Source organism: Vidua macroura, chromosome 5 (genome assembly GCF_024509145.1).
Source record: "Vidua macroura isolate BioBank_ID:100142 chromosome 5, ASM2450914v1, whole genome shotgun sequence".
NCBI lineage: Eukaryota > Metazoa > Chordata > Aves > Passeriformes > Viduidae > Vidua > Vidua macroura.
The window spans coordinates 29,830,494-29,857,605 of record NC_071575.1 but is presented as its reverse complement, the minus strand read 5'-3'; the positions used below and the strand labels follow the sequence as shown (position 1 = coordinate 29,857,605).

General features: G+C 42.5%; 1 protein-coding gene across 3 annotated transcripts in view; it reads left to right on the top strand.

Moving 5' to 3' along the window:
• The window catches only part of ITPR2 (inositol 1,4,5-trisphosphate receptor type 2), a 242,810-nt gene that overhangs the window by 188,417 nt on the left and 27,281 nt on the right, over positions 1-27,112 (top strand). For 2 of the 3 annotated variants that reach the window (XM_053978468.1, XM_053978469.1), the window contains exons 46-53: positions 7,385-7,492; positions 9,022-9,214; positions 12,159-12,284; positions 15,337-15,512; positions 17,405-17,569; positions 19,592-19,787; positions 21,897-21,989; positions 26,554-26,681. In XM_053978468.1, coding sequence (XP_053834443.1) covers positions 7,385-7,492; positions 9,022-9,214; positions 12,159-12,284; positions 15,337-15,512; positions 17,405-17,569; positions 19,592-19,787; positions 21,897-21,989; positions 26,554-26,681 — 1,185 coding nt within the window. Of the gene's footprint in view, positions 1-7,384; positions 7,493-9,021; positions 9,215-12,158; positions 12,285-15,336; positions 15,513-16,043; positions 16,079-17,404; positions 17,570-19,591; positions 19,788-21,896; positions 21,990-26,553; positions 26,682-27,112 lie in introns of those variants that run through there. The other variant, XM_053978470.1, reaches the window with a different exon arrangement.

Here is a 27,112-nt window from a genome sequence, read left to right as displayed (position 1 = left end):
TCTCGCTGTGTGGATTTGGGATCCATATACCTGCTGGTTTGGGCCTTTCCCAGACAGTGTCTATACAACATTGGTGCCAGGGGTTTTGTCTGCCTTTTATGGAGTAGCATGAGGCTGGGATCTTCTCCTTCTGCTCTGAAGAAGACTAATTGCAGAAACTCTGCTCTCCTTTTCCTTCTTTTCCACTGAACTTTCTCATTACCTCCCTATAATCATGTCTGACACTTCCACCATCTGATTTCTTTCCATTCTCTATTTGCAAATTTGCAATATTTGCAAAATTTTGCTTACAGTAATCACAAGAGGCAGTCTCTGAGTGCAGTTGTGTCCTCCTGTTGTCATATTCTGGACTGCATACTGCTGCCCACATCCTATGTCCACTGCTGTCCAGTATGGCCAGCGTACACCAAAATCCAAGTGTATGCATTGGGTCGGTTTGACTCAAGCAGGCGCAGCTGCCCGTGACAGTTTACACGTAGCCCGTGGAGATGTTTCACATCCACCCACCTCAAATTAAATTTGTTTGGTTGCAGTGCATTTTGTCTGACCTGAACTTCCCCACACATGTATGCACTTCATGTTTTTGGAACTCAGCTTTGCCTGCAAAAGAAATTAAAAAGGAGGCGAGTGGAAGTAAAGTTCATTGAAATATTAGCAAGTCATTTTATCTTCTGCTGGTTTTCATCAGGGTAAAAAAGAACAGCAAAGCCACAAGAAAAATAGCAATGAAATTACTATGGGGGGCTGCAAACATAATAGTGATAGAGTTCACTTAGCTGTGGTGGTTTCTTTTATGTGATAATATTGAGGTGTTTTATTTCTCCCCTGTGAGGTAGATCACTATTAGCCACAATTTGTAGTGTGCCCCATGTGGAGGCTGGGGAGGAGAGTTGGTGCCTCAGAGGTTACACAAGGCTGTGGAAGACCCAGAAACAGAATCCAAAGTCTGGACCACCCAGGGACCTGCTCATGTACCACAAGCCATCAGGGAAGGATTAACTCTAAACCCTTTTGGTTGCTCTGTATGGTATAATTGTCTAAATGAAATCAATGAATACTTGATTTGAGAGTCTCCCATTGCTCCATCCCTGCTGTTCCTAATGTTAACAGATTGCTTTGTGGCAGAGTGCAAAGGTGCTGCTCTATAAAACTGTAATGACTTCTGGAAAGGAAGTTGCCCTGTGTATTGCAGAAAGCACCATTCCGTTTTGATTGGAACATGGGGAGCTGAGGAGTTGTTATTGCTTTTAGTACAGCTACTTGGAATAAAAATTTCTGCTCAGTTATGGTTAAGATGACATTTCCTTTTTCCCTGCTTTTTTCTCTCCTTGTTTACTGGTGGAGTTGGAATGTTCTCCTTTGCCCTGGCCAGGGAGCTGGCACGTGGTAAGGTCCTGGCACACCAGGGAAGAGGAACTCCTTCTCTGTCTCCTGTGTTCCTCTGTCTGTCACCCATCCTGTTTGCTACTCCCTTGACTTTCTCTTGGCTGTTTTTTTTCTCAGTCCTTGGGGGTTTTCTTGTCAGTCCCCAGCCAGCCTTTTTATCCTTTCTTGCTCTCTAAGCAGAAAATGAAGTGTTTGGTGAGCTGACTGGGTTATCCCTGGTGAGGGGGTTTGGTGGTGCCAGATCTCACACTGCCTGGCTCTGGGAGCCAAGGGGACAGAAGAGGACAAAGGAGGATGAGTTTGAGGCTGTAAATGAGCCCCAGTTTCCCAAGCCTGTTGGCACAGCAAGGTAAGACTCATCTGAGCATTGTTTTGCTGTTGCTGCAAGATACATTTTGTCACAATTTCCCCTGGTGAAAGACCATTGGCCTTTGGGCTGGCAACCCACACTGCAGGTGTGTGGTTACTGACAGGGTAGAGGTGAAGATAATTTACAGCAGATCTCCCACATACCACACCTTGGGCATCAGGTACAAACACTCTCACCTCACTTCCCCCAAGGGCTGTAGTTCATTAACTTCCAGGCCTGTGGAGTGGCCTCCCTGCCCTGACAGGCTCGAGGGGGCAGGCTGGCACCCCAGAGGGGGAGTGAGGCAAGGGCAGAGAGGCTCTGTGCAGTGTGACAGCTTACAGGCATGTCCACACCCAGCTCCCTCCCCAAAACAAGCTCCGGTCCCCAGCACGCTCGTGGTGCCGTCTGACCCAGTGCCCTTTCCCTGCCCTGTGTGCCCCATCACATGCCAGCCTTACTGCTGCCTTACAGCTGGGAGAAGAACTGAGAGAACTGGAACAAGGGTAATTGTTATTTCAAGAATTTTGTTTCTTTTTTTTTTTTTTAAGATGTTTGTAACACTTCTTAGTAGTAATACTATAAATGTAAATTGTATCAAGGCACAGGAGCTATATGTGCTCTTTGTGTCTTTATTTCTGCTTCTCAGTCAGTTATCCAGTGCTTTTTGTACTATTCCATCAGCCTTTCCTAGGAAATTAGTTCAACATGTTTGACACTTAGCCTGTGAAGTGACTTTTCCTTGAAAAGCCTGATTGATCACAGGACACTAAACCTCACTCCTTTAGATCTCTTAATACCATTCTAGTAATAAAAAGTCACCTTAACCCCCCCCATCCCATGTTTGGCAGTTTTAAAATGCTGGGGGTCTTCAACCTAGTGTTTCTAGCTTGTATTTCTTGTACTTTTTTTCTCGTATTTCTTCTCCTTTTGGGGGCTTCAGCAAAGCCTGGTGTAATCAGCAGGAATTTTGACAACCATCTCAGCTGTGTACTGGGTAAGACCTCATGCCTTTGATGAGAACTTGAGAGGCCCTTGCAGTTTGCAAGTTATAACCAGGGACTGACACATCCTTATTAAAATATGGATGGGCTCTGTGTTTTACAGAAATATTGAAAAGTGGAGAAAAACTTTCTCTTATCAAGCAATTTTTCCACATGCACACATATATTCACACACTGGCATTTTGGCAAACCACTCTACTATACCACATCAATGAGTTAATGACAGGCTGGTGAAATGAATGTTCACAGCTTTAAATCAGTCTTTTCTTTAGGAGCATTTAAATAACTTCACTTTTGTTCAAGGTAATCTTGACTATAAAACTACAGGCCTGCAGGAAACCCATATATTAATTGCAAAGCTGGGTATTCTTTGGTTTTCCACACTGCTGATCATATATGGCATCCCAGATGAGTAGCAGATCTGATTTTATAGTCATGTTGTGTCAGGAGTTTAGACTGAGTATTACTTGTAATTCTGTCATTTATCTCTACTGTTTCTTTATTAATGTCTTCAGCATTCTTGGTCCGTCCTCAATCTTTCACATTTTGTACTGATGCTTTATTGCAGTGTTTTCCAAATTTCTTAAGTAAAAATCTTTCAAGATGAACAGCAGTCCTTCCTTGGGAGCTGACTGAAAGCCAAATGATCTTTATTCATATAGCTATTGCCTTGCACATCCCCTCTTTGGAAATCACTGTTCCATTATGTGCTATTGCTTCCTTGTCCCTACACGCCTTGATGAGCAGTAAAATACAGTGTTGACATTTAAAATATTGTCACTGTCGTGGCTGATGTGTGAGTGAGGGAGGGAGTTTTCTCCACAATGGTGATTTTTCTGGGGCTCTTTGCAAATTCAGGCTCTAGTAATGGTTATTTTTTTTTGTATCAGTTACACTTGCAGTGTGTTTTTGAGGTGCATTTTTGAGCTTTGCTTTGCAAACATAAATGGAACTGTTCTTCTCATTGTAGTTGCTCTCAGCCATGTCCATCCTGTGCCATGTCCTCCAGCTGCTCCAAAAGATTCGTGCAGTACACTAGATATAGCACTTTACTGCATCACAGCAGTTAAATATGAAAAAAAAATATCACTCAGAGCTTGCACGGCCTTTACCCACCACGCAAAAACTGTCACCTAGGGTGTATTATAAACTTGGATAAGCTCTCTGTATTTAAGGTTCACAGGTTGTCACTGCATTGTTACTTTCATTGCTGTGTCTTTGATCTCACAAAAAGCTCTGCCCTGGTCAAGGCATCTGTTGACATAGTCCCCCTGGCCCACGTGGGCCTCTGAGCTCGTTAAGGGGCGAAAGAACGATCGTGAGAGCAGAGCTTCAGAAAATACCATGTTGCCAAATAACAGCATTCCTAAAGCTGTTCTGTGTCATACTGTGGGCCTCTGCTTTGGATCTGAGCTCTCTCAGATTGCTGTCCACAGTGTTCTTTCATCAGTGTGGCAATACAGAAATATTAGCAGTAGTAATTGTTGTGTCACTGTAGGGGATCCATCGTGTGTAGAAACTGAGATATGAGCAGAAAATTGATGGGCCCTTTGCCCTGAGCTTACTGTCTGAATGTCTAGAGTACACAGAAGGTAAGTGGATATTGAGAGATTTGGAAGCTGAGAGAAATGAAATTATGAGTGAAGAAGATTCAGCTTCACCAGCTGAACATTCCTGGTGCCTTTAGGTAGGTTCCCCATCTGAAATGTGCTGCAGCTGCTCCAGTTTGGTCAGAAATCCCTCGTTGTTTCTGGTGTGCCTTTCTGGCAGTTGAAGTTCTGGCTGGAACAGAAAATCCTGGCTTGTTCTTCTGGTCACTGTGTCCATTGGCTGTGCTAGAAAGCCCCAGCTGTGCAGCGCTAGGGTCTGTTCACGTATCAGCATGGGACAGTCACAGCCTGAAAGCACAGCCTCAGAAAGCACAGTGCAGATCACAAATACACACTGTTTCAAAGAGTGTGGCTGCTGTTCATGTGAAACCTGATAGCAAAATATGCTCAAGCTCAAATCCCCAGCAGGCTCTGAACACCCTGTTCTAGCCAGTCCCATTAGAGCATGAGAGGCTGTCATTGTTTTCCCTTCTACTCCATGTGATAAGGGAATTTCTGTTACTAGTACTTATCAAGAGAGACTTCTACAGTAAAAGTTATGGACAGTTCAAAGCATATCAGTTAGCAATATCTAGAGTTTTTATATGGTTTACAAATGGCATTCCCAATTCTGTATACAAGTTCAAGTACAAATACAGAAAGTTTTTTGTGGTACTAATGGAAAATTCTGAATCTATAGCAGGTCCCTTACTCCAAACTGGCATCGTTTTAATAAGAACTATCTATATGTCCTTGACTTGTCATTTGTTAGAAAACTGAAAATCTTAATGGTTCACACTGGAGAAATAAAGGTCAAGATACAGGCAAAGTTCCTCTGTATTTCAGAAGATAATAAAAGGGGAATATATTTGCTCCTGGTTATGCTAATTCATCACTCCCAAGCACAATGTGCTTGCATTCTGTCTAGTCAGTGCTCTTCTTCATATCTTAAAGAAGAGATATAGCCAAAGTAAAGGGCACTTGGAGATAGACACAGAAAATAATTGGGTCACAGAGAGTCTTCTGTTTGAAGAGGGATGGGAAGGATAGGGATTGTTTTAATTTAAAGAAGAGACAAATAAAAGAGAACGTGACAGTAGTGTACAGAATGATGAATGATACAGAGAAGGTGAACTGGGCACTCTTGCTTGCCCTTTCCTAAGTACAGAAGCAGAGGGACATCCAATAAAGCAGAAAGGCAAAAGTAATAACACTGCTGAAAGGGCATTTTTAAACAGTAACTATCTTGTTTCCCATGGCTCATCTTCTTTCTCCATGATTCTAGAGCATGGCTTGAGGGGCATGCAAGTGTAGTAAGCACATACATCTACAACATGCAAGGACCTCTAGGAGATTTGTGGTCATGCTGCAAAAGCTGCTGGTTGGATCAGATTATTTGGCTTGTGTGAAGGGGAAGAACTTGTCAGATATTCTTAGAGAACCTTTTTAGTCTCAAAAATAAGTGGAAGTTTAGGTAAAGACATTGATGTGTGTAATTATACTATCCATGCTAGATAGAGCAAAAAAGTAACTATTCAGGACAGAAATCTACTACTGATGGAAGCAATATTCCTCTGCAGTTAACCCCCATGTAATTTCTTTGCTGGTCTCCCCGAATATCTGTTCATGACACTTTTATAAAATGCTGATGATGTGCCACATCGGCTTGGGCTGTGCTGTCAGGACCAAACAGACTTCTGTCCCCAAGGAAGTTGCTGGAAGCACATTTATTCTTCCTGAATATCCCTTTCTGATATTCTCTTACTTTTGGATGTTCCATTTTTTATTAATTTTTATATAATAAGTTTGTATTGAGATCCAGAAGAAAATTTATTTTGATCAGTAGATTCTAGGGAACTTCAATAAATGGATTAAATTGTATATGTACCTCTCCCCTGCCTTTTTGCTAAAAAAAAGGGGAGGTAATGAGACATGAAAATTCCAGATGAGAAAGATCACGTGCTGGTTAGATTATTACAGTATCTGTTTGGATCCAATGTTAGTTTTAGACTTAATCCCTGTCAGTCTTTTTGTAGCTGTGCAATTATTTTATAATTCCTCACCAGGCTGTGCTATTTCATGTAGCACAATCCCAGCCCACCTGTGGTGATCATCACTTCAAAGGCCCAGTTCCTGTGGTCATTTTGAGTGTGTGCCTGCCTCATTTCTAATGGTCTGTTGTGGTAATGTCAGCTGTGATGATTCAGCCCTGGATCACATCTGCAAGGTGGCTTTTCCTCTCTTTCGTCCTGCAGTTTTTCCCATCTTAAAACAGGTGAAACGCCTCAGCTATTCTGGATGGAAACCACTTGCTATGATGTAGGGAAAATTGAATTTTTAGTAATTTCATTATGCCTTACAATTAGGTCTTTGTTTCTCACTCATCTACAGGACATTGTGAATGCATTTGCCAACACCTTTCTTTTTAAACTTTGTACATCAATGGGGCATTTAAAATATCTACTACTCAACATATAGCAGATGTGTTTTATCAATCATGTGAAGTGTATGATTTTTAAAAGTTTATAGAAGATAAATATTAGTGTGTATGTAGCTATTTGCTGTGTATATAAACTGTACAGTTAAGGATGTATTTACCTGGCACTACAGTCCAGGTCCCTCAGAAATAGTTACAGCCCTGGAATACCAACCTACAACCTAGTTTAGCCATTTGAAGTCACTGAGAAAAATTAATCATCAATGTAATTTAGTATTCAGATGTATGTAAATTTTATGTCTAAACTCAAGCGAAAAGAAGCATTCAATCTAATTTTTTGACATTTGTCAAAAGCCCTCCAAAAACCATCCAGGCTGCAGACTAAGCTGCATTTCATAAATCTCAACTGAAGACTTTCTGCTGACTTCTTAAGACTAAATTATTTCTATTGTTCTCGAGTAATTACATTTTTGTTGTTACCTGTGGAAAGAGCCCCACTTGAGTTGAGCATGTAAGTATATGGGAATGGGGGGAAGGAGGATTTGTGTTAGTTAAGTGGAGATGATACAGCTGAAAACATAGCAGCAGGACATAAATCAGATTTTTCTTCTTTTTCTAGTTGGCTTGTCACAATAAAACATTGCAACAGATGCTGAAGCCAGGGTCAGATCCAGATGAAGGAGATGAAGCCTTGAGGTTTTACGCCAAACATACGGCACAGATAGAGGTAAAAGATTGCTCTCCAGAAGATGGACAAGTCTGCATCTTGCATGTGGTGTAGCTACTCTTTTTAAGCTTCCAAATGGCGTGGGTTATTTTTGAGGAGAAGGTTGAATAATATGCTTTTGGCTGTGGAAGATAAAGGAATACACACCTATATTAGAAGTGGCTCCAAACCATCGTTTTACAGTAGCTTTCCTGTGTGTTACCAAACACACAGGGAAAATATGTTAGGGAAATTGTTAGGGAAATAATGACTGTAGATAGAAGCTGTGTCATGAAGTCAAGAATCATCTTAAATAAATAATCATGAGTTTCAAAGCCACAGATTCTGGCTGATCAAATTAAAACTCTGCCTGGAGTACAAAGAGGTTTTGAAGTGGTCTAGACATTCAATATGGCTTTTGTTTAAAATACCAAGGCTTAGCCTGGTTCAGCAGTTCTGTTCTCTATTTTAAACTTTACACCTGCCATAGGTCAGACTTAGACAGAGGTCCACAGTGATATCCCCCCACAGGATGGGTGGAAGATCCACAGTCTTGGTTGTCCAGGGGGCAGCTGAGTGCTTCTCTTAATGTATTTTAATTCTTTGCCTGCTGCTGAGATCTCTCTTAGCAATTATCAGCCAGTTTATCTGGGTAGCTTGTAAATTTAGGCATTAAACAAGCACTGTGGTCAACTTTTATGTGGCCAATAGCTTCTTCTAGAAGAGTGAAACTCAACCCAGCATTGCTGCTATACAAAATAGGTAACTGCTTGTCTTTGAAAGCAGTCCTAGACCTGCTTAGTGTGTCAGATATTATCTCCCCTATATTAATGTATCTCATTTGTTTGATTTGAAATTCAAATAGTGGTGTTTTTTTATTTTCACCAGTGGTTGCACAGAGGCATGGTTGTAAGAGTCTAAAAGGGTTTTCTACCCACTTCGGTATTTTTAGTAATGCAGAGTCAACAATCAGAATGGGGAAACAGTTTTGATGGCAGTGTGGTGAGATGAAATAAAATCTAACTTGCTCACCAGTAGCTTGGTAGGTGCTGAAATGCAAACAATTCAAAACCTTGAGTTTTGTCAAGTAAAAAGATAAAGACTGACAAGATATGGGTGCTGCCTGAGTAACAAGGTGATGTTTTTGCATATTCACCTTTACAATTTATCCCATCATAGAAACAGATTCAAGATGAGCAAAGCATTTTGTAATCAGAGCAGAAAGCCCCTGAACTTCTCCACTTTTTACTGGGTCAGATTTGTTTCAATTTGCTGACAAATTGAAGCATTCTGAATTACAACATTTTTTATATTTGGCAAAGTCTGAACCTAGGTTTTTCTTGAGACTTGTATTTGCCACCTTATTCAGGCAGGCTTTTGAAAATAAAACCAGCTTTACTCTGTTTTGGGATTGATTGGTCCAACTTTATTGTAATGTTCAAATAATTAATGCATTCATTTGTAAATAAAAGGGGAGCTGTGAGCAAGAAAAGATATGACAAAATGATTGGATAGTCACTCACTCTGGCAAACGTGTATTTTATTTCTAGATTGTTCGCCACGATAGAACAATGGAAAAGATTGTCTTTCCTGTCCCCAATATTTGTGAATTCCTCACTCGGGAATCCAAAAGTCGGGTGTTCAACACAACAGAGAGAGATGAACAAGGGAGCAAAGTCAATGACTTTTTCCAGCAGACTGAGGATCTGTACAACGAGATGAAATGGCAAAAGAAAATTAGAAGTAAGTAATGTAATTTGAAAAAAAAAAAAGCTTTATTATGCTAAAACCTTGCTTTTAAACCTTCAAATACTTTCATTTTAATGATACACTTTTCTCTGTTCACTCTGACACTACAACAGCCAAAACTGTTCTGGGCTTGAGAGTGTAGGTCTGCTGAGACACTTGCATGCCACCATAAAAGAAGTGTAATATGGAGCAGTTATTAATGTGTTCAAGATGATGTTTTGGACTCCAAAAGTTAAATTGAGGGATGGAAGAACTGAGTGTAGTTCTTCTGAACTTGATAGTGTTGCACCTAATTAAACCAAGGCCCCTAATATTTAACAAAAACATGTATAGCTGCATATTTGAGGTTTGCAGATTCCTGAAAGGCCATCAAAAGACTCGTAAATGTCAGTCACTTACAAACATCTCTCACCAGAACCTCAGCTGCTTTAAATCTGCCCAGCTCCCATGGAGCCAGTCCCCCTCTACCAATCCACATCAGCCTGGCATGACTGGGCTGCAGGGTGTCCCAGTTGGCCCATACTGGTGCATGTCCCATGATACTGGGGAGGCACATGTGTGGTCTTGAGCTGCTTGGTCAAGATCATGAGGGAGAGGTCAAAGCAGGGCCACCAAGAGGAGGGGCAGGGAAGCCCCACCAGGTACCCTGAATGTCTTTAGCTCCCTGGTGGGCAGTACAGCTCCTGGCCCTTGGCAGGAATGGGGCTATTGCCAGTGTGCCTGGATCAGGAGGCTCCCGCCAGCTCAGCCACTGTCAACTCTGCCCTTGGCTTTTGGAGCAGAAAGTTGTATTTTATATATCTTAGAATCACAGAATGGTTTGGGTTGGGAGGGACCTTAAAGATCACACAGTTCCACCCCTCCTGCCATGGGCAGGGACACCTTCCACTATCCCAGGTTGCTCCAAGCCCCACCCAGCCTGGCTTTGGACACTTTCCAGGGATGGGGCATCACAGCTGCTCTGCACAATCTGTGCCAGGGCCTCACCACTCTGACAAGGAACAATTTCTTTCTAATACCCAATTTAAACCTACTCTTAGTTTGAAGCCATTCACCCTTGTCCTGTCATTCCAGGTCCTTGTCCAGAGTCTATCTCCATCTTTCCTGTGGGCTCCCTTCAGGCACTGGAATGCTGCAATTAGGTCACCCCAAAGTCTTCTCTTTTCCAGGCTGAACATACATAAAAATGGCTTAAAGTGATCACTTCAATCACTGCTAAAATGCAGATGCTCTTGGAGTGTCACACATCATCTGCTCACAGCAACTGATCAGGAAGGAAGGAAGGAATAGGGTCTAGAGCAGCAGGATAGTCAGAGCAATGTGGGAACACCCTGAACGTGATGGAAACATGGATGTTATTGCAATTTCTTATACGTCAATCTCAGGCTTTAATTTGCAGCAGCAGCAAGTCTTCAGCATAAACTCCATCAACCCAAGTCTGCTTCTCTTGGTGGCACCCTAAAAACTTAGTACTGACAAACTGAGCAGAATAGAAGTTGAAAAATACATGATTCCAGAATCTGAAGAATATTTGGGAATAAAAGTCATTGTATTGTAGAAAAATTACTTCAGTAAAAAAAAAATCATATCTGGGGGTTTTGCATTAGAAACACAAAAGAGGCAACCCAACAATTAGATAGACCAGACCTGCCTAATGCTATAAACAAAGAAAATGGGTTTATTTTTATTCAGAGCAGAAATGTCTCAATTCCATTCATCAGTGGAATAGCCCACAAGTCTCTGTGTTGGGTTGTTTTGGTTTTTTTTATTATTTGAAAAGATATTTCAGTTGAAGCTGGGTTCATTCTTCAGCCAAATGTCTGTTAGCATGAAGTCTGTGCTGCTTAAATTGGCAGATGTCATTTTTGCAGTGTCTCCAAAAGCTTAAATCTCAGCACTCAGCAGTACAAGGTTATCACAGTGAAATCTGAATATTTACCTAATTGCTATTAAAGACTATTTGGCCTGAAGCCTGAGGCAGGATATGCAGTTGAAGGAGTCTGCTGTTTATAAAAATCTTCTTTGGGTGCTCTGCATACTTGCAGGAAGTTTTCAGTACTTTAAAATCTAGTTAACAGGGATGTATCATGTGTGAAACCTCTCTGACCAGATGTATTTACACTATTGCACATAGGCTCTTGTTTCAAATATCCATTTAAACATATTTTAGTGCATTAATACATATGAAGATTCAACCCTGTTTTGCACTATTTCCCTTTTTAGTATTTTCTAGCTAGACTATAGATTCTTTGGGATATGGACTCTTTCTGTGTGTTTGTACAACACTTCACATGTGGAGATCATGGCTTGTTTGAGTCCTTTTAAGTCGGAGTACAGAGCTGTTTGTCAGCAGGTGACCATGGGCTTCTGAGCATCACACAGGAAATAGTCAGCTTTTGTACAAACAAAACCCAGGCAGACCAAATATTGCCTGCTTCCCAAGCAGATCAAAATGTTTTTAGTTTGACAGAAGTGGGGAAAATACTGCAGTTCTGAAACCATGCCCATTCCATGGTTCTTTGCCTATGTCATCGGTGTACTTGGTCCAAATAGGTCATCTGGATGATACATTCTGGGTGTTCTGGTTGACTGGCATTCAGAGTGCTAAAATCTAGTTGTGTGCTTGATTTTATGTCCCCATACACAGAAGCTGCAGGTTCAGATGCAGATAAAAAGACTCCCTTGCAAAATATCCAGGCCTAAAATCTTACCAGAGGCAAAACTCCAGTATATAATAAACAGTATTGTGATCTTTGGATTAAAAGCTCTGCTTGAAACTTTGTTTTATGGCAAACCTATGTTTAATATTTGTCTATTATAGTTAAAGATCTGCATATTTTCTACATTAATCTGTATTTAATTCCCTTGGGGTCATTGGTGATTGAGTTTCTGCTTGCTTTCAGCTTATTGCTTATTGCTCCTTTTCTCGCCTTTCTAGATAATCCAGCCCTGTTTTGGTTCTCCAGACACATCTCTCTCTGGGGGAGCATTTCCTTCAACCTTGCTGTATTCATCAATTTAGCAGTTGCTCTGTTCTACCCTTTTGGAGATGATGGAGATGAAGGCAAGTAGAGTTTGGTCTTATTTTTTGTTTTAATTTTAGATGCTTTCATTTCTAAGGTAACAAATAAAGCTGCATTCTCAGGTGCAGTCATATCTGGAAGCCATTTAGTGTCTCCTGAGTAGGTACCAGATGTTGTCTGAAATGTGGTGGTTGATCTGTGTGTCACATGGCCCACACAATGCAGAGCAGAATGGACAGAGCATAAGCTGGAGATGATCTAGATGATCTCAGCTAATTTTTTTGTATTGCCATATTGTAGTGTCCCACTGCACACATTTAGCTGCAGCTTCTGAACTGAAGGAGGATTCCTGGCAGCAAAGGGACAGAGATTCCTTAAGGCTGACCAAATTGAATGACTTGCAGTCTTGAAAACATATGGAAGAGAATTATTTGAAAACTAGCTTGTTGGCTTTTGACTGTGTTGTTTATTGGGATAAAAGGGCATAACTTTTGCAGAGGAGAAATGCATTATGTAAAAATACTCTTAAAACTTACGATTCTGTCTCTGCTTCATCCCATGTCACAGGAAATATTTAATTAAGTTTTTTATTTCCTATAAATGCAGCAGACTAGCAGGAGGCCTCTTTGAAGCCCAAACAAGCTTAATTGGGATAAAGGACACTAAATAGTTTAGAATACTGGTAATGGGAGCAGAGCCATTCACCTCTGGGCCTTTGATTGGTGGCCAGTCAGTAATGTGACTGAAAGTCACCTCTGTCTGATGGCATGTGAACTGGGCTGGTGGAAGCAGTCCAGCTTCTAGTAGGTACATGTGCTTTTCACAAATACCACAGCTGGCACCAGCAAACATTCCTGCTGGCTGGCAGAACAGAAAGGCTGCAGATTAAAATATACTGGCATGGGGACCACGCTGCCCTCACAGCCCCCACAGGGTGGTCTCTGCAGGTCACAGCTCAGGCAGCTCCACAGCCTCGTGGAGTGAGGCAGAGTTTGCAGGGCTGTGCCCTGGAGAAAGGAAGCATCTCGTGCTTTGTAAACTGGGGAGTCACTCAGAGCACATTAGAACCCATGGAGGATGAGAGGAGAAATAAAGGGTTAAAAATAAACCTTTTAAGCTACTAAATTTTAGCTAATCTATACTCGTGGAAATCCTCTAGTCTGCAATCAGTAGGTACTAATACTTATTCTGAACTGCAGATTTATATGGCATTAGTTAAAGTGGCCCCAGTAATCCAGTGACAGCACATTTCAGGATTCCAGCTCCTGGTGTTTGTAAAGCCAAAGCGACTCCTGAGCAGTAAGGAATAGGTGTGGCCAAATCGGATCAGCAGGTCATGAGACAGCCTCCTTAGTTCCAGCCTCCCTCTCCACCAAAGCCTGATCCAACAGCTGGAGTTTGTCTCCCATTTTTCCCCTTCACCCTGTGTAAATCCACCTCTATTCATCTGTCTCAGGTACTTGGACTGATCTAATAATTCCAAAATGCTGCTTTTTAGTAGGTACTTGTAGTTCTTATGTAATATGACATAGGCAAAACTGCTCGAGCTGGAGGCCGTTCCTGAAGGGAGCCTAAAAGAAAGAAAGGAGACAAAAGCACATGCTGACAGGACAAGGGGGAATGGCTTCAAGCTGACAGAGAGTAGGTTTAGTTTAGATATTAGAAAAAAACTCTTCCCTGTGAGGGTGGTGAGGCCCTGGCACAGGTTGCCCAGAGAAACTGTGGCTGCCCCTGGATCTCTGGAAGTGTCCAAGGCCGGGTTCAATGGGGCTCTGAGCAACCCAGGATAGTGGAAGGTGTCCCTGCCCATGGCAGGAAGAATGGAAATTGATGATCTTTAAGGTCCCTTCCAACTCAAACCATGGTTCTGTGAAGACTCCTTGACTCCAGGGTGCCTGTCTGCACGTGGTACTGATGTGGGTCCTGCAGCATGAAATTGGACCTGCAGTAGGGAAGAAGGAAAACTGGTTTATGAAAGAATCTCAGGGAACTTTGGCCTTACCTTTCAGATGGGCTTGAAAGTAATTTTTTTTAGGATCCATTAAAAGTTTTCAAATCTTGTTGGCAAAGAAACTCTCTGACAGAGCTGACCTTGAACTTCCCACCAGGGATAGAAACACTCCTGAACTTTGGAATAGTTCAGATGCCATCTGAATGTTGAGGCTAGGGCCTCGTCTCATTGTTTTCTAATCCCAGTGATGCTGCTCAGCTGTGTATCTGTTGCCAAAGAGATTCCTATTGTGAGTCTAGCTAAATTTTCTATTCCCTTCTCCCCCATCACTGACCTCTCGGTTCATCTCATAACAATAGAAGTCAGTGTACAAGTGTGACAGCGCCCTGAGATCTGAATGTGCTTTTTATATCACAGCAACATGGTGTGTTTCCAGAGCTTTAAGCAGAGGGGAGAGGGAAAACAGGGGCATCGCCCAAAGCTCGGGGAGCGCCTGGAGCCAGCATCTTGCAGAGCAGCAGGGACTGGCTGTGCAGGCGGCGGGAGCCGGGAGCCGCTGCCTGCCCGGGAGCCGAGCGCAGCCGCTCAGCGGTCCGCGACTGCCGCCTGGCCCTGCCCGGGGCCGCTCCCGCTGTGCCCAGCGCTCCGCTCCCGGTGCGGAGGCGGAGGCTCCCGCGGAACACCCGCGGCCCTTCGGGAGGGAGCTGCTTTTTCGGGAGCCGCGGCTGGAAACGTGGCACTGCAGCGCGCTGCCACTTGCTATGCTGCCCCCAGGACTGGCTATTTCTGTAGCTGAGCAATCATGGAATCAGACCGGAGGGGCCCTAATGATCCCTGCAGAAGGGAGCTGATTAGTGGATTGCTCCAGGAGAAGGGTAAACTGTTCCATCTCTGAGCACTCCCTGGATTTTAATGGAAATTTCATTAGCTGTTCATATTATTACCTGGGCAAAAAGCAACAATACTCCGAGAATAATAGCTCCTGCTGCAGTTAGGACAAGCTGTGGTCAGCAGTTGTGATGCATGAATCACGCTTTTGTTAGCTCTGCTGGCAAAGGAATTGATCTTTTGGATCTGTTTCTTGGTGAAAAATGGAGTCTCCAAAGATGCCTTTCTCAAATCTCCCTTTCTCCTCTGCACAGGCACGCTCTCACCGTTGTTTTCCATGCTCCTCTGGATAGCAGTGGCGTTTTGCACAGCAATGCTGTTTTTCATCTCCAAGCCTGTTGGCATTCGACCCTTTTTGGTGTCTGTTATTCTCAGGTCTATATATACTATAGGGCTCGGTCCTACCTTGATACTCCTTGGTGCTGCTAATGTAAGTATTTCAAAAGCAACCAGAATTTCCCTTTCAGCAGAAGGAAAGATATTAAAGGTCTCCTATTAAACAACTCGTTTGATTAGAGCTGTGCAAAAACTTCTTTTTCTGGTTCATTGGTTAAGCCAAAAAAAAATAAATAATTTCCAGTCATCCTGAAACAGCAGTGTCAGCAAAGTGGGAAGATAAGAAAAAAGTTGGTTTCGTTTTGTGCATATGCAAATATTTTAAAAACAATATGAAATTTAAAGAAATATTGCTGCATAAGGGCAATCAAATCTACAGTTTCTCATGTTAAAAGAATAATGTTCTCTACCAATACTCTCAGCACTATTTACACAAATTTTTGAAATGTTTCTGAGACCTTAAATATATTTACAGGAAGAAAAAATTTCAAAATTAAAAATTCTCTCAGTCCCTTGCCAGATCTCTTAACTTAGACATGAATAAGTCTGCATGCTTACTGAGCTTGGTAAGATACACAGTCGTGCTCACAAGTCATCTATTTAAATTTCTGCCTGACTGCTACAGCTCTAATTCACCCCAGCATGAAGTATTGGGCTGTTTGCCACCAGTTCTGTATGTGAGAATTTCACATACTGAAAAATATCCAGACATAAAGGTAAAGGCAAGTAAGCAGCAGTTGACCACGTCAAATTTGTGAACAAGGGAATCGTGTTGAGTCCTCATTCCTTGTCCTGGACTGCCAGAGAAATGAGGTGAGGCCCTTTCCTGTTCACTGCTGCACTGCTGCTCGTGTGCAGGCAAAGCTCAGGAGCCAGGGAGAATCTGATGCTGTTGTTTAAATGCTATACTTCAAAAATGTCCTCATTTCTGAGGGTTTTTTTAGGGATTTTAAATTGAAGAACATGATCTGAAGGAAATAGATCTCACACACCCCCACCCACACTTTCTGTTGTGTTACTATTGTTCTCTTGGTAGTAGCATGCCTAGCTGCTCTTACATAGTCTCGGGTCTAAACTCAAAATTGTTGGGAGTTCACTCCCCAGCTGGATTTTAATGCCTCGTGACATTAATCCTGCCCACCTATTCGCTAATGTTATAGGAATAAATCACAGTGTGATGAGGCACAGTGCAGTGTTGGAGAGGTGATGTACTTCCACTCACCCATGGGCTCATTCCCAGTGCTCTGTCAGAGCTGGATTTTGCGCCAGTCCGTGGGGGTCGGTCTTGCATATTGGGTGCCAATCTGCGGGGAACGCTGGGCTCCAGGACGGTTTGGATGGGTGGTGATGAAGGATCTCTGAAGTCAGGTCTTAGAAGATGTGGTTTATTATAAAGGGTGAAGGGCCCTTCTTGGAGTTGCTAGCCGCAACTCGTGGCAGGCCCAGGGAGAGAGAGGGAGAGAGGGTTCCAGGTGAGGGTCCCAGGAGGAAGTTCCAAGAAAGCGTCCGGTCCCCCGGGCACACCTTATCAGGGGGCTTCAAGGTGGGCTGGAACAGGACTTGGGCCAATGGGGTTACAGATACCTGATACTTCAGGGGAGGGTTACAGGTGTGGGACGAACCATACATTGGGGGGTGAGACAGAACATTCCATTTGACCTTTGCGTTTATCTGTAGGTAAAGGGCATTGTTTAATTAGAGGGGGGATTGCTTTCAATTTGGCTGTACTATTGTTTTCGAGTTGCTCAGTAATTAAGGTTTGGTATCTCAAGTCTTGTTCTCATCTCAATATCTGTATTTTCTAACTCTTTTGCCAGGCCATCATATTTATAGGGCTTTCCTATTTCATCTTCCCCAACACCTCACCTCACTCCAGCTATCTCAAGGTTGTCCATTTAGTCAAACCAACCTATCTAGACAGCAACCCAAACAATAAATACTAGGATTTTTCTGAGGCATAAACCTAGCCTTTGTTACTCCCCCCAGCTCTGTAACAAAATCGTGTTCCTGGTGAGCTTTGTTGGGAACCGCGGGACCTTCACCCGTGGCTACAGAGCGGTTATCATGGACATGGCTTTTCTCTACCACGTGGCTTATGTCCTGGTCTGCATGCTGGGCCTCTGCGTGCATGAGTTCTTCTACAGCTTCCTGGTAAGTACGTGCTGCTGTGGAGAGGAAAACTTTGCAAAAATAGAAAATACCGTTACCCGTGCAGCTGTCTTCAATTTCTTCCTGACAATCAAGCATATTTTTAGCAAGCTGCTGTGTTGCTGCCCCTTAGGAGCTGCTGTTTTTATAAGAACCTGTTTCTGTTAGGACTTATTTTATCTGTTTTAGAACTGAAAGTTTGCTCCTTTCTTCTCAGGCAATCATCACCCAGCCCACTCCTTTTTCCCAGCTTTCTCCATATTCTCTGTCTACCATTCCTGTGTCTTCTGTCACTCCTAACATTTCGGGGGCAGTTGTCCAAGGGTGTGTGCATCATACCTGTACCAAAGGATCCCTATTCCTCATCCCCAATATATTTTTAACAAATTACTTGGGAAGCTTTTGGTGTAGCGGGAAGATTCATCACTTGAAATGTATCCCACTTCATTTTCTTTTGTTGCCATTACCCAGATGGAATGCCTTTTAATAATGTGGTACAGGTGCAGTGAAAATGAATCACACAAAATTATGCTAAACTCCACTAACTGCTCCCTTCATGCTGAGTAGCAGTAAGAGGTGTTTCACTGCTCTTGTTTGCTAATCCTTTTGCTCTATAGTGGAACATGTGAAACTTGTAGGGACACTGACTAAATTGTCATCATTACGTTTCCTGTTGTATTTTTTCTCAGCTTCCTGAATAGTGATGAACTCCCAGCATTTCAAAGATGTGTTAAGCACACTAAAATTTTCAGGGGTTCAGTGCTAACTCAGGTAGAGCTCCTAAAGTCTGTTGAAGTCAGACTTTCCAGATTTTGACATTAAAGTCTGCTTCAAAGTTTGGGCAGATTTCAAAGGAGCCAAGATTGTTGCTGTAGCTGAAGGACCCTCTTCAAATGGATGTAACTCTCCTACTTTAAAAATACACAAATTATTTGCTGTTCTTTCAATGAGTTATACTTTGCAAAGTGTCAAGCAGCTTAAGAAACATTTTATGTACTTACTTTTTTTCAGTGACTGCTATTGACCAATGTCCATGATTCATGGACATTATCCATGTACCCAGGTTGCTTCCAGGTGTTCACTTAGTAGTGGATGTAGTCTGAACTCTAATACTTGTTCATAACTGTCTCCCCTCTTTCTTTATTATCAATCCTTTCACAAAGCTGTCGATTTCAGATCTTATAAATTGTGGCTAACACCTTATTCTGTGGAGCATTTTGATAAATCATAGTGTGTTGCTTTATATCTGTAATCTGAGTGTTTTGAAGTAGAAATACATACATTATAGATAAGGTCCAAAGCACTATAGAACATCAAGAAAATTGTAGGAGAAAAAAGTTACAGGTTCTTGTAAAGCTCCTGTCACGTTTAATTGCTGGCTTAGGCTTTTGACATTTAAAGCAATATTACCTTAATATAAAGCTTTCTTTAAAGTTAAATACCAGGAAACCATGTACTGCAGGGTAGAGAAGAATAGAAGTTTCTAGTCTTATACAAACAGTGACTTTAAATAAATTTAACTTTGTCCTACTAAGAGGTGACCCCAATCCTTGTCCATGTGACATTTACATGAGCTCAAAGAAAGTTTACAAATATGTAATTACTTATATGTATGAGTGTATTTTTGCGTTACAGCCTGTACATGTTTGTCAGATGAGAGATAACATGAAAAATTACTTTGTAGATATAGATCCATAGTATGAAGACACTGTTTAAATTTTAGTCTAGCCTGGTTTTAAACATGGGGAAAGAACAGATCTTGATGGTAGGTGTTGTCCATCTCTGAATCAGACTCAAATATATTTTGTGGATTTTGCTATAATTAATTATAAAATGTAAAGTTCTGTGCTAGATTTCCTCCTCCATAAGCATGACCAGCTCCCACTGAGATCAATGTGAGTTTATGAAGCTGAGAATGTAGAACATGGCTGGATGCATGTTTCAGTAGTTCAGATTGCTTTCTTTGTAGCATCTATATATTGCCTCATTTGTACTCATTTTTCCTCTACTCTCTGCCTTCCCCAGCTGTTTGATCTGGTGTACAGGGAGGAGACGTTGCTAAATGTGATAAAAAGTGTTACCCGGAATGGCCGTTCAATTATCCTCACTGCAGTGCTTGCTCTCATCCTGGTTTATCTCTTCTCCATCATTGGCTTCCTCTTCCTGAAAGATGACTTTATCATGGAGGTTGACAGGTTGAAAATCAGGACCCCTGCTGCAGGTATTGTTTTTTATATTAAAATTTGCTTCTGATGTATGCCTTTTTCTGTCTGCGTAACCTAACTTTTCATCTAAGGACATCAAATTTCTTTATTTGTGCCTGTGTGAGAGCAGAACTAATTCCATATACCTTAGAACTCAATTAAGTCTCTGTGTAAAATTTAATGTGTATAGGGTTGTTTTAGTCTGGGCTTATTTCTTGAAATGCTAAAATCTAGCACATTTGATTTATTATGTTTGTTTCACAAACTCGTGATAACATTAAAAAAATAATCTGTATTTCCTAAGTATTTTCCTACGTGAAAAGCAGCTCCAAGTGGATTGTATTGGTTCTCATCCCACCTTAAAAGCAGCTCATAGCAATTTCTGTGTACTGTATGAGGCATGTGATCTTAACATGTTCATTAGCTGTATTCATTTCATTGCTTTTTAAGCTTCATCCAGCAGAATTTATTACAGAATTCACATTTCTACTGCTAGGAGCATCTTTTATACTCAGTGTGTATTTCATGATCATCATCCTTAGTGTATAATCCTGGCTTCAGTAAAGTCATTGGGAGGTTTGGAACCAGTTTTAAAAAGGCCAGGATTTCAGCTTTCTGGAATGAGAGAGTTTAGCAAAGTGAATAGAGAGTTACAAACTTGCTTTGCTAAAAAAGAGCCAGGTCTGGTCTGTTGAGAGCTTTGTGTGTGCTGCCAACCAGCCTGCTGGGAGCATGGGCAGGGGAATAACAACTGGCTGCAGAGAAATACTTGAGAATAGCTGCTGATTAAATTCCTCGAGGCATGATTTTCCCAAATGCTGAACTCTTCAGACCTGTACACAAGCACAGAACTGGCGGAACCCAGCCGGGGCTGTGTGCACTCAGTGTTTGCCACTGAACTTCTTTTCCTGAAGTTGTTTTTTCAGGATTTAAAGCTCACAAACAAGGCAAAGGTCATTCAAGACTCCTGGGCCTGGCATACTTCTGTAGCTGGTTCAAAACCATATGAAAAAAAAAAAAAAAAAAGGAACCTGACAGATTTCTTTAACATACTGTGATTTTTTTTTTTTTTTCCTGCCGTCTAAATTGGGTTATACTGGGGCTAAATTGGCTTACATTTGACTTACATTCATTTTTGGGACAGAACTTAGGGTGTGAAAGTTTCACTTTGAAAGGTAGATATGACCATCTTAATAAGAGAGGCTACACACAGCTTTGGTGTGATCCAGGGCAGCAGCTCCTGTGTGTTTGTGTTGCTTCTGTTGAGTTCTTGGCAGATTTTTGTGGTGTGGGTATGTTCTTGCTGGCTTCATACATTGCCATTTCTGATCAAGAACTCATCAAGAAAATATGCTGACTGTATGTTGATGGAACATTATGCTTCCCAGGACAAGTGCTTTAAATTTTTTCTTTATAAAGTAGCAGAAAGAGTAAGTCAGAGTGCATGTTTTCTGCATTACACATACTGTCTTAGGCTGTTATTTTGTTGTATAGTTTTGCCTTCATTTTTTTCTCCTTAAATCTTTTTGTATCTCTAATTTGAAATGCAGAAAATTGTTGAAGGTGCACAAGAGAAAATTGGTTTGATAAAATCAAGCTGATGTATACATTTACTACTTTGGGAATGTTAAATTAGTGTTTTACACAAACCTATACATATTTACAAATGAGTACCAAACTGTGTTATAATCCTTGAAAACCCTTAAATATTCTACATTCAGGATAACTGAATGTCAGTTTGGTGTCCTTCTTGTCAGCTTTTGTGAATAATTTATCTAATGGTTTTTAAAACTGACATTATTTTCATATCTGACAGTTGTTTCTTGCTTTGAATATATTTTGTGCTTACCAGAAGCATCCGCATTTGATGTGGATTCATTAATTTCAGGAGATGAAATGGGAATAGCTGTGATATACAGTAAATATAAAACTGTATTTTTGTTCATTGTGATTGCTTTGAGCTGTTGAGGCAGAACCTTTCAAGGAGGGAGGAATTGCTGGTGTAATTTGTTCTGTTTTTCCTTCCTAATTATGCAACCTGGTGATTCGCTCCTAGAAAATAATGATTTAAAACTTAACATCAATGTAGTGCCTGTCTTTTTGTCAACATCCTGCTTTTTCCATAGGTATTGATGAAGTTCCCACTACAACCCTGACATCAATGATGGGAGCCTGTGCAAAAGAGAACTGTTCCACGAGCATCCCAGCTCTTAACCCAGGTCAGTACAGAACTTCCCTCAGAGCGATGCTCACTTAGAACCGAGGGATCCCTGAAAATGTTCAAGGCCACGTTGGATGGGGCTTGGAGCAGCCTGGTCTAGTGGAAGGTGCCTCTACCTATGGCAGAGGGTTGGAATGAGATGATCTTTAAGGTCCCTTCCAACCCAAACCTGTGGTTCTGGGATTCTCTGATCTGTGTGTTGCTGTTGCAGGGACTTCTGCTGGTGTGAGAAGTGACAATGACTCTTGTGAGTCAGAAGTGCTCAACTTCTGCAAGACTTGGAGCTTAGCTGGCAGCTTTGCTGTTAATGGGAGCGCTTCCCACACCTGATTTCCAAATGCACTGACATTAATTTTGTTATTAAAAGAGCTTGCTGAATCATTATGCTTGAACATACAGGTTGCTTCTTGCCAAGTGACTTAGCTGGGAGAAACAGCTTGCTGCTTGTCTGCAGCATCCTTACCTACACACACTGAGCTACTGTTAGATCCAGTTAGGGCCACAGAAATTCATTTTCATGGCATAGCATATCTATCAGAATGTATTTTACATTCTGATAGATATGCTATGTATTGTGTATGTTGTGTATTTTTTCTATATGCATCTGGGCCAAGGCTGTATTATAGCCAGAAGACCTAAGAACCCAGATCCAGGCCCACATGTCTGTGTGTCTCCCCTTCTTTCCATGGGGCACAGTCTAGTTGAGGTGGCTGGTGTTTCAGTGCAAGGTCTTAAGTTTGGTTTGATGTGCTGTGGCCTTTGCAGTGGAGGTGTGTGAGCAGTGGATGGTCTGCAGGCTCAAAATATTTATTGCCACAGTTGCCTGTGGTTGCTGGGGGCTGTAAGTGAGGACATAAATGGTCCCTTACTGTGTGCCAGTATAATGTTGTTTCATAAGCTTTATTCTTCCACTAATTTCTGAGTTTTTAGGATCAAAGCCCTCAGGGAGAGGGCTATAAAAGTAGGCTTTTTCTCCCCAGCTGGTGTGTAAATAGGCCTCATAAACAACATGGGAAGCTGTCTGGCTAGATAGAGAAAAGAGTCTAAGAGCTATTGGCAAAGCTGCTGCATTCGAAGAGTAATCAATCAGTCAAAAAGATGCAGTATGGCTTTTGCCAAGCTCTTTAAATGATAGAAATCTCACATTTCTCATTGTTTGAGTACTCCTCCTTTAAAATCAAACCATAATGAAAGAGGGCCGTACAAAACATCTAAGTGCACTCTTACTTAATCTTGAAGAAATTTTATTTATCCAGTACCATTAAAACCCACCAACATTCAGCAAGAGCAGTTTTGCTCACCTTAGCCACCTGGTCAAAAGAATTGTTCTACTTTCTGTCTTTTCCTGGGACAGATTTCCCCTCTGGCAGAAGTGTGAACGTGGTGGAATGCAAAGGCATGAGATCACCATCCCTGGAAGTGTTCAAAAGGCGTGGGGATGGGGAACCTGGGGTATGGTTTAGTGGAGAACATGGCATGGTTGGGTGAGTGGTTGGGCTCAGACTCAGAGGTCTCTTCCAGCTGTAATGGTGCTATGATTCTGTGAGATTTGGGGAGCTTCACATTGCAGCACCAGAAAAGTCCACAGCTGTGTGTGGGAGAGAGAAAATGTTCTCAGTGGCATCTCAGGTCCCGAGTGAGACATGAATTACGTTGCTTTTCAGATCAGATCACTGCTGATAATTTCTTCTGATGGGACTCTGCTTCTTCCTTGGGTTTCACTGGTGGAGCCTGTGCCCAGTCATTGCTCTTCCTGGTGAGGGAGTTCCCTGGGAGGCAGTGTGCTGTCCCCAGGGAGCCTCCCCTCTCTGGAGCCTGCTGCTCACTGCTGCTCTGGGCTGTCAGTGTAAAAATACTTCATCTCATCTGCCTCTCAGGGAACTCCCTCTCTCCACTCCAAAGGCATTTCCACATCACTTCAGTCTATGCCTGGTGAAGTGCCTAATCACTTAAAGGAACTTCACATCCTACAGTACATATCTCCTCATCCTCTGTAGCCCATAAAGACCTGTGCTAGAAAGGTGCACAGATACCTGTTTGTAAAACGGGACATTTCCAAAGACTCATTCCACTGCCAGGCCTGGTCCTGCTCTGTGCAAATTCTGCTGAATCCACGTGGGCACAGGCGTGTCTCACCTGATGTGCTTGTGTGGCCCAGGCAGCTGTGGGCCATCAGATGAGGATTTGTGAAGTAAATCTCCCTATTATCCCTCCCCTGCCCCGTGATTGACATTTTGGGGTGGTCTTAGCGCTTAACCTGTTTTGCCTGTATTAAATTTAATCAGAGGACAGCCTGCCTAATGCTGCCCTGACCCTCACAAGCCACTTTTCAGGGTGGAGCTGCTAGCAAATGACCCCCCTGCACCTCAGTTAGTGTCAATATTGGGACCTTAACAGCAGTGCACTTTACAGAGCCACTCCTTTCTTTCAAGTATGGGCATAGCTGGTGCCTAGAGGGGCTGAGCCTGCACTGTTAATGCTGTTGAGCACAGAGAACAGACAGCTGAGGCAGAACACGTGCCTGTAGGGTTGCCTGGCTCCCAGCTTGAAGGCAGCTCTTGTTGCTCCACATCTGGGAGTGGAATAGAACAGCAAAAACGATGTCTGTACACTCCCCACAGCCTACATTGCTGCACTAGAGGTTTCTGCCAACTTTGGGCTGTCTGGTTCTCTGGCAAAGATCTTGCAACCTGAGCTTGCTTTTCTGGCTGGGATGCTGATTTTCTGTGTTGCAAGATGTGTAAAGTGATGTATCTTGTTTCTGTGTAGCCTGGCTTGCTCTGAATTAGCATCTCAGTGGACAGGGAGAGTTGGGTGTTAGGGCTGCTGGTAGATAATTCCCGCTTCAATTCTCAGTCCTGGATTATCCTCTCTGTTCACCAGAATCTGATCATTTACTGCTTCCAGCACCTGAGTCTGGTCTTGTGAACAGAGAAAAATATTGTAGTTACCTAAAAGAAATAGAAGCTGTGGCTTTTTTGAAGGCTTTTTATTTATTTTGCGGATGGTGTCCTTCTCAAGCACAGCTCCAGGAAAAAAAAAAAAAGGCAAAAAAAAAAGAAAACAAAGATGGAAAGATGGAATATTATTTGAAAGGAGGGAATAATGGCAGCATACAACAGTAAAGATTAGTTAGTATGAATAACATCACTGTGCTAGTAAAAAAAACCCAAAAAAATCTAGGTATGACAGGATAAAAAAGGTTTCTTGTTTCAATCCTTTCAGTTTCAATATTTAAGCAGTTATTTTTAAATCCAGTATTATTTGTGGGAGTAGTGTCTGTAATGACCATGTAGTTTAACAGGGAAGTCTGTCCTGATGTCTGCTTTTGCTTTTGTTTTTGCTCAAAGTTCCTTCAGCAGGGAGTTGTTTCTCATTTAATTTGCCTGTGGAGCAGAAACAGTGTGGTGGCAAAAGCAGCAGACCCCAGCAATGTCCTGCCCGTCCCAGCCAGGACACATGCACCACAATTTGGGAGCCCAAATCCAAAATTAAATTTCAATCCAAATTACTTGTCTGCAATGTGAGTTCTTGCAGTGAGTTGAATTTATCAGAGTCTATCGCAGTGCCCCAGATGTGGTGGTTTGGGCTGTTAAATATGTGTTTCAGTCAGCTCTCACAGTGGGATGTTGTTAATTTGTTAAACTCTGTTACAAAGAGTGCAGGGAGGGAACCGAGTGTGAATCGCTGCCTTCCCTGCCCAAGCGTGCCCTAAAGAGGAAGGAAGGCAGGAGGAATGGCAGTCACAGCCCTGACCCTTCAGCCCAAGCCAGCAGGACACAGGGAACAGCTCAAGCAGGGCTCTTCAAAGGGAGACTGTGGAAGCAGTGAGTGTGTGGTGGGAGGGACTCTGGCCAAGGTGGACCAAGTGCCCCTGGGGTTTGGTGTTCCAGCCCAGCTCCTCTGCACGTTCAAATATCTCCAGTACAGTAATACGCTCTGTGGCTCGGCCAAAACCACACAGCAGCTCTGCAGCACAGATAAGAACAGAATCCAAGATTTCAAGCTGAGGCCCGGGAGAGCCTTTCATTTAATGTCTGACAGACCTGTGCTTGGGCACGTGTGCTGGTGGAAAGATCATGGACAGACTGACTCGAACAAAGCCAGCCCCTCCTTAATGGTTTGAAATGCTAACATGACTTGGCTTCTACATGAGTAGGTAGAGGAATGATTTCACAGGAAGACAATCCTTTTACAAATGTGCTTCTAATTCTCTGTTTATATTGCTTCTTGTCTATGCTGCATTTTTAGGGGGCCCACTGGAAAAACCATGGGAGGACTGCAAGGAGAAGGGGTACTCCTATGAGCAGAGATGGTGGCTCTGGGTCATTAACAGCTCTGGTGGGAAGCCCTGCTTGTGATTTTCTCTGTCTCTCTTCAGGCTAAGTGTGCCTGATGTGCCTAAGTATGTCACCAGCAGGGATGTGCACATGGGTGGGGATGATCAATGAGGTTCTGGATGAGAAATACGAGAGGCAGATGTGTCTTGCAGTTGCTTTCTCTAACAGGATTGTGGCTTTGTTTGATGAGTGATTGTTTGAATCTGTGGTTCCTGTTTGCAGGTGAAGAAGAGGAGGATGGAATAGAAAGGACCTGTGACACCCTGCTAATGTGCATTGTGACCGTGTTAAACCAAGGCCTGCGGAATGGTGGTGGTGTGGGAGACGTGCTCAGAAAGCCTTCCAAAGATGTGAGTGTTTTGGCTCAGGAAATGCAGTACTCCCTGTGCATCTCATGAATGCCAAAGTCAATTTTTGGAGGTTATAGACAGTGTTTGTATCTAGTCTGATCTCATGTCATACAGTTGATTAATCCTTGTAATTTTTAGATCACAGATGGGATATTTAATGGGAAGAGCTAGGCTTGGTGTGATGATGATACTTGAAGAAAGGATGTCTAGGTAGCTGTTTACCACTTCTGGAAAAATGCAGAATATCATAACCTTCAAAACACTGCTAAGAAGTCAGCCCAGGGAGGCACATCTGGAGCGCTGTGTCCAGTCCTGGGCTCCTCAGCACAGGAGGGACAGGGAGCTCCTGGAGTGGGGCCAGCAGAGGATGCAGAGATGATCTAGGGCCTGGAGCATCTCTGGCAGGGAAAGGCTGAGGGAGCTGGGGCTGT